General features: G+C 30.3%; 1 protein-coding gene across 1 annotated transcript; it reads left to right on the top strand.

The window, feature by feature from the left end:
• Positions 1-97: 97 nt before the first annotated feature.
• Positions 98-1,814, top strand: LOC126665511 (EPIDERMAL PATTERNING FACTOR-like protein 2). The gene is made up of 3 exons (XM_050358331.2): positions 98-1,252; positions 1,335-1,372; positions 1,473-1,814. Exons 1-3 carry the CDS (start codon positions 1,144-1,146, stop codon positions 1,725-1,727), a joined length of 402 nt encoding a protein of 133 aa, XP_050214288.1. The 5' UTR covers positions 98-1,143; the 3' UTR covers positions 1,728-1,814.
• Positions 1,815-6,726: the final 4,912 nt, after the last annotated feature.

The following is a 6,726-nucleotide window of genomic DNA, read 5'->3' on the forward strand; positions in this document are numbered from 1 at the left end:
AAGGTAGAATGATAATAGAGGTGTTGTTTCAATATCTTAGTCACTGCTAACAGGGTCCATAATGTGCTGTCATAAATCCTTAACCATGGTCCCAACCTCCCCATCCATTTTGGGTTTTGGAACCAAACTGCTTAATCCTCAAATCTTTAATATATCACTCCAAATTAATTCACGCCAGTAATATAATTGAAGTTTTCTCCCTTTCCTGTACCAAATAGTTGCACACCATCACACCAACCTACTCTGCATAGTAGTTAGAATTGGCACAGGCTAGCCAGTTAAACTATCCATATTCAGTCTCATTGTCTATACTCAACATACCTACAATTCTTCTCGGGAACCATTTATTCACATACCCTTTTCAAGAATCAAGTTTCGATCTACAGAAAGTGACATTGGCGTGTGAATTTGAGAAATCTGCTTGCCCTCAACAACTGTTTCAGTCAATTCTCAATCAAACCTAAGTGAAATCACGCCAGATATGAAAATATGCAAAAACAACCCATGCTGCCCCTACCTCTAATTATCTCTTGCATGTCTTCTCTTTTTATAGCTTAAGAAAAAGGCAAAGAGGATGAAACTTTGTTATACCCTTTAGTGTTTGTTTTGGTTTGGGATTTTTGTCTTTGTGCTTGTATTTTTTCACTCATACATAATCTTCACTCTGTTTTTCTCTCTTGCTGAGTAGTACTAGTGAGAGGGATTTTTAGCACATATATGAGTACATTGGTTTTGTTAGTGGCTCGAGAGTCGAGGGTTGGGTTTGGTCCTTCCCTTTTCGGTTGAGGTCCTCCACTTTTTTTAATTTTTTTGGGGGCTTGGGCGACTGATAATTTATTCTCTCTTATTTTGGCTTACACGTTGAATCTTTGAAAGAGATAAGAAAAAAGAGAGCCATCTTTTTGCATTTTGGGAGGTGGCCGAGCCTTTGTTGTTACACTTTTCAGGATTCAGATTCAGATTCTGCAACTCTGCTTTCTGCCAAAAGAATTCATTCAATTTAAGCCTTTTCTACATATTCATTTCACTTTGCTGCCTCTTCTTTAAAAATCTCCTCTCTTCTTCTACTATCTTTTGTCTCTGAATTCTCTGCAAAAAAATTCAAACCACATCGTTTTCTTTCTCATTTTCTTTTAAGAAGAAATGGGCACTACTCAAATTTGCCACCTCTGCCATAAAAGTAAACGTTTAATAATTTCCTTGCTGTTTCTCTTGCTTTCAAGCTCCACATTCATGGGTTTTGTAGCTCAAGGTAACAGCAGTTTTTATCTTTTAATCTTCAAAATTCTCAACTCAACTGAAAAGCTTACTAACTTTTCTTTCCTTTATCTCAGGACGACAAGTTTCCAAGCTAACAGAAACTCCAGCACAGGTAATAATACGTCAGGTTTAACAAAGAAACTCCAAGATTCTTCCATTCGATTGAACTTTGATAAATTTACAGTTTTGCTAATTACCATGTTAATAAACAGAAAGGAACTATGGATGAGAAGATGGCGGTGAGAAGACAAGTAATAGGGTCGACTCCACCAAGATGTGATAGAAGGTGCAATTCTTGCGGTCACTGTGAAGCAGTTCAAGTGCCGGTAACAACAAGATTTGTAAGCCGTAAGTCAAGAATATCGACCGCAATCTCCAATATTGCATACTATAGAGGTGATGGCGTGTCCAATTATAAGCCCATGAGTTGGAAATGCAAGTGTGGCAATCTGATTTTCAATCCTTGATTCAAACGACAAAAGGAATTTTACATCTATTGTCAAGAATATAAAAAATCAGATCAAACTGTTTTTGTGCATTGTGGATATGTAATGTAATGTTTTAGTTCATACTCTCCTTTGTCCCCCTCATTAATTATCACATCTTCTCCTCTTTTTGGCACTTTCTGAACAATTATGGTGCTACATTTTGTGTATATTTTTGTTGTGAATTTCTTTTCCTTCTTTTAGGGTTTTAAATTGAGTAATGCTATATAACCCTCCTTTTTAACCCATTTTTTTTAACCCACCTTATGTGGCATTAAAAGAGTGGATGAATTAAAAGTTAAAATTTAAGATATACACTTTTGAATGGATTTGGCGAATTAAATGCCCTCATGTAAGGAGGGACAATGAAAGTGGTACAAAATGATGGGTTAAATAACATTTTCCTTTTAAATTTTGTTTCTATTATTGTGCCGTTGTGATTTTCTTTAATCCAATTAAACTGAATTAATTCATCATTTTCATATATAGATAGTTAATTTCAATTAATTTTTAGGTTAATTTAATGAGTTCGGTCCGTTTAGTTAATTATAAATTTTGGTGAAAATTTTAAAAATTTATTAACTGAATCAATTAAATATTTTAATTATCTTTTATTTTAATATCTATATTTTAGCTACTTAATCAAATTAAAATTCCATCAATTTAATTTTATGTATTTAATTTTTTAATTAATTCAGTTAATTTGGTTGGTTCAACTGAGAATATAAAAATATTTATTTATTCAATTTTAGTTAAATCAGTAATTTATTTAACTAAACTGATTGCTTGTTCTAGAGGTAGTATCATTTTTAATTCCTTTATAGTGAAATTGATGAATTTGGATTTTACTATTCGCCGTCTAAAATTACTATCCACCGCCCAACTTTTTACCAAAATATCCCTAAACCATTTTCAGCTAAAAAAAATCAATTCTCTCAACTCAACTAAAAATCCGACAAATAACCGAACAAATTTATAATAAAATATCAAAAACACCTAAAAATAACCTCTAATAATTAATCGATTTTTAATTTTTTTGTTTTTTAATTTTTTTAATTTTTTTAATAGGTCATCGCCTTGGTTTGGCGGTGGACCCTATGGGCTATCGCCTTGATTTGGGCCATCGCCATCTCAAGAAGATAGCCCAAAGGGCCATCTCCTTGATTTGACGATGGCTCTTATGGGCCATCGCCATCTGAAGGCAACGGCCCATTAAAAAAAATTAAAAAATTTAAAAAATTAAATAAATAAAAACCGATTATTTATCGGAGGTTCCGTCTTCTATTTCTAATCGATTTTGACATTTTTATTGTAAATTCGCTCGGATATTCGTTAGGTTTTTAATTGAATTGAGAGAATTGAATTTTTTTTTAGTTGAAAATGGTTTAGGGGTATTTTGGTAAAAAGTTGGACGGTGAATAGTAATTTTGGACGGTAAATAGTAGTCCACATGAATTTTGAATACTTTATGCTAATGATAGTACTATTTTCAGTTTCCATCAAAACATATTAAGCATGAACATGTCTTGAATTAGCTAAGGTGAATAGCCATCCTGAAAGTGAAGTATAGTAATTATTTCAAGCAATAGATGCATTACCTTTACCTCAATATGCAACACATTTTTATATGTCGACAATTTCTTTTTTTAGTATGCAAAACATTATGTTTAATGTTAATAATTTTTTAATTATAAGAAACAATTTATTGATATAACCCATGTATACATTTTGATATTTTAGAATAACATATCTCATTTATCTAGATAAATTATAAGATCCTATATCTTCTATATTGAGAAAGTTGCTATTACTGAAAAAAAAAAAATCTCTCTAAATTCTTGTTCTCTAAATTTTTCTTCTCTCTAATTTTTTTTTCATCTTTATTGTTTGAAGGGGGGGAGAAGGTGATTTTCCGATCTTAATGGAAAATCACCTTCTCTCTACCCATAAGTAATATATAATCTATAGTTTTAATCTTCTTTTCAATAAAATCTCTTCGATATAAAGTTTATCTATCCGTCATGAATTTTATCTTTTTTTAATTTTTTTTTATGATTGTATGTTTATTTTGTAGTTTGTTTTTTTATATTGATCAAAAATCTCTAGTAACTGTTTGGACTTTACAGTCAATTTTTTGTAAATTTAAGATTTATCGATCTAACTTTCAAAATTCCATTGCCAAAGATGACTGCAAATATCAAGTTTCAACGGATCAAGCGGATCGTGTGTATGGCCGGTCTATCGGAAAAAAGAGCAAATTCAAGTATCCGCTCCAACAGAATTTTTATTTTTTGTTCGGTCCAAATATACATAATCTAGGCCTAATAAATTTGTTGTTTTTTCGATTTACTTATTTCTTGCATTTTTTTTATTTGTTATAGTATTTGTTAGATTAAAATTGAAAGATCATATATATTTTTTTTGTAATTCAATCTTTATCAATGGATTTTAATTTTTTTTTAAATATATTCTATTTTCACATGATAGATCCATTATATTGTATAATGTGGAATTGAATTTTGTATGGAAAAGAAAAAAGAGGAAGAATGAAGATGGCAAAAGGGAGAATTTGTAGAAATTGCAATGAAAAGGTTGCGACAGTAGGAAATAATTTTTTTTTCTTACCTTATAAGATGAGAAATTCTTAGATAAAATCAATTCACCACGTCATATGTGGACTAAGCCTATCACATTATGATACGTCATTAAAATGATGGCAATTTTATAAATTTGTTTGTTATTTATTTACACTTTTGAATAGGATTATTACAAGATTGCCATTATTTTAATGACGTGTCATAATGTGATAAGTTTAGTCTACGGATAACGTGGTGGATTGAGTCTATCTAAAAATTTCTTTTTATAAGATACGAGTGTTTATTCCACAAAACGGATGTGCCACATCATTTTTTATAACAAATCAATAATCATTTGCAATAAATTTTTTTTATTTATTTTTTATTTTTTTATCATTAAACATTCACATATAACTAACGTCTTATTTGCTTTTTATAATTATTTTAACAGATACTGGTAGTATATATGTAGACAACAAAGGCTGCTTACCTCGAAAGGATAAACTAGGAGTAAAATCCTAATAAACCTCACCACCACCCACACAGCTACATCATCATCTCATCTTTCCCTTTCATGTTCTACTTTGATTCATGTGATCCTATCATTTATTCATTAATGCCATTTTGGAAAATCCACATGCTGCTTCTTTTTTTCAAAATAATCTTCTTAATTGTCCCTTTCACCTAGATCTTCAAATATCTATCCAACCCAAAATCAGCAACTATTTCGATTTGTCTATCAGCTCCCCAAGTAGAAAATTTAGGTTGTAGCGTAGTGCTAAGTGCTAATTAACTCGGTAGAAGCATGTGTTTCATCTAATCTTAAACCGTTGATTCCGAATCCGATCTTACGAATGGACCAATTTATGAAACTAGTTTAGACGTTAAATCCAGTTACACTTCATATTTGCTTAAAAGGGCATTATTGGCAAATCATATTCGTGTCAATCCGTTTATCCAGTGTAATTCGATAAATCGGTTATATAAGTAATAACATGACTCATTTAATTATTTATTATAAATAAATTGATATGAATTATATCAATATGATCATTCATTCATTATATATTTAAAAATATATTGATAACGTGTTGGGTAGAGTTAACACAACACGGCATGAGACGCTTTTAATTGTATTATAAACATATTTGAATATGTTTAGCTGTCACTCCGAATATGACACGAACACGTTTAATCACAATCCTAACTTATTTTTTTCGTGTTAAGTGAATTGTGTTCGTGTACTATGATTTATTTTTGACAATTTTGATTAGAAAAATGATTATTGTAAGGAAAATAATCGCCTGTATAAATTTGTATGTTTAGGCAGTAATATTTTAGTGAACTGACTTTTCATCACTCTATTATAAAAGAAAAAGAAACTGATAAAATATAGAGTCAAATTTGTTTAAAAAAAATTAAGAGAAAATTACGCAAACATTACAAAACCGGGTCTTTCTTTCCGAAATACCCACGCCTGTTTAAGTTTTCACTGCTATCTAAGGAGGTTTACATTTATTGGATGAGCTGGCTAATTTATTTCTTTTCCTACCCATTTTCATCTCCTGCTTCCACGTGTTTTGCGAATTAAAAAGACTTTTCATGTGAATAACAATACTCTCGTTCTTAACTCGCGTCAACTGTCAAGCTTGAAGAAGTCGCCGTCTCCATCGGAGAAGAAGACTGGAGAAGAAGAAGAGGACACTATTCTCGATCTGTACAAATCTTCTTTTTTAGTTTGATAATTTTTATTTTTAAAAAAGAAATTAGGGTAGTGATTAATCCTAGAAAAACTGATTTGATCCTTGAAGTAGCCATTGAAATGATCAGCTGGTAAGTTTAAGCTCAGGGAAATTAGTTCCAATAATTTGAAAGCTGGTTTCTCCACTTGCTTAGTGTATTCTTCACATATTTCCCTACTTTTTTAAGTACGAGGAACTATTTAATTATCTGCCTAAAAATGGGTAAAAAAACTCTAACAGTCAATGAATTCTAAAATAGTCACTAAATTTTCATGTTTTTTTTTTGTAATGAAACTCTAATTTTAGTTTTAACAATGAATTTAAAATTATAGTCCATTTGATTTTCTTTATATAATTTCATAATATATTCAATCACATAATCGTGATTTACACTATAAAAAAATTACGATTTATACTATAATATTACAATTCATACTAAAATTCAGTATTTTAAAAACCAAACCGGTATAATTATCGATTTATATTACTATGATGATCATCGACTTGGAATCGATGAGTGAGACTGCTTATTTTTGTGTTTAGACTGTTTTTGAAATTTATCTGATGTATCCAAAATGTATCTACGATGTATGTGATATGTTTTCGAGATGTAATTGAACAATTTTTAAAATTTGAATTTATGCAAAATAAAAGTTGTAAATT

Source organism: Mercurialis annua, linkage group LG1-X (assembly GCF_937616625.2).
Source record: "Mercurialis annua linkage group LG1-X, ddMerAnnu1.2, whole genome shotgun sequence".
Taxonomy (NCBI): domain Eukaryota; kingdom Viridiplantae; phylum Streptophyta; class Magnoliopsida; order Malpighiales; family Euphorbiaceae; genus Mercurialis; species Mercurialis annua.

Excerpts from the sequence above, each read along its gene's own strand:
- LOC126665511 (XM_050358331.2), top strand. The coding sequence starts at position 1,144 with ATGGGCACTACTCAAATTTGCCACCTCTGCCATAAAAGTAAACGTTTA. Across the intron at positions 1,253-1,334 it reads CATGGGTTTTGTAGCTCAAG|GACGACAAGTTTCCAAGCTA; the intron begins GTAACAGCAGTT and ends CCTTTATCTCAG. Across the intron at positions 1,373-1,472 it reads TAACAGAAACTCCAGCACAG|AAAGGAACTATGGATGAGAA; the intron begins GTAATAATACGT and ends GTTAATAAACAG.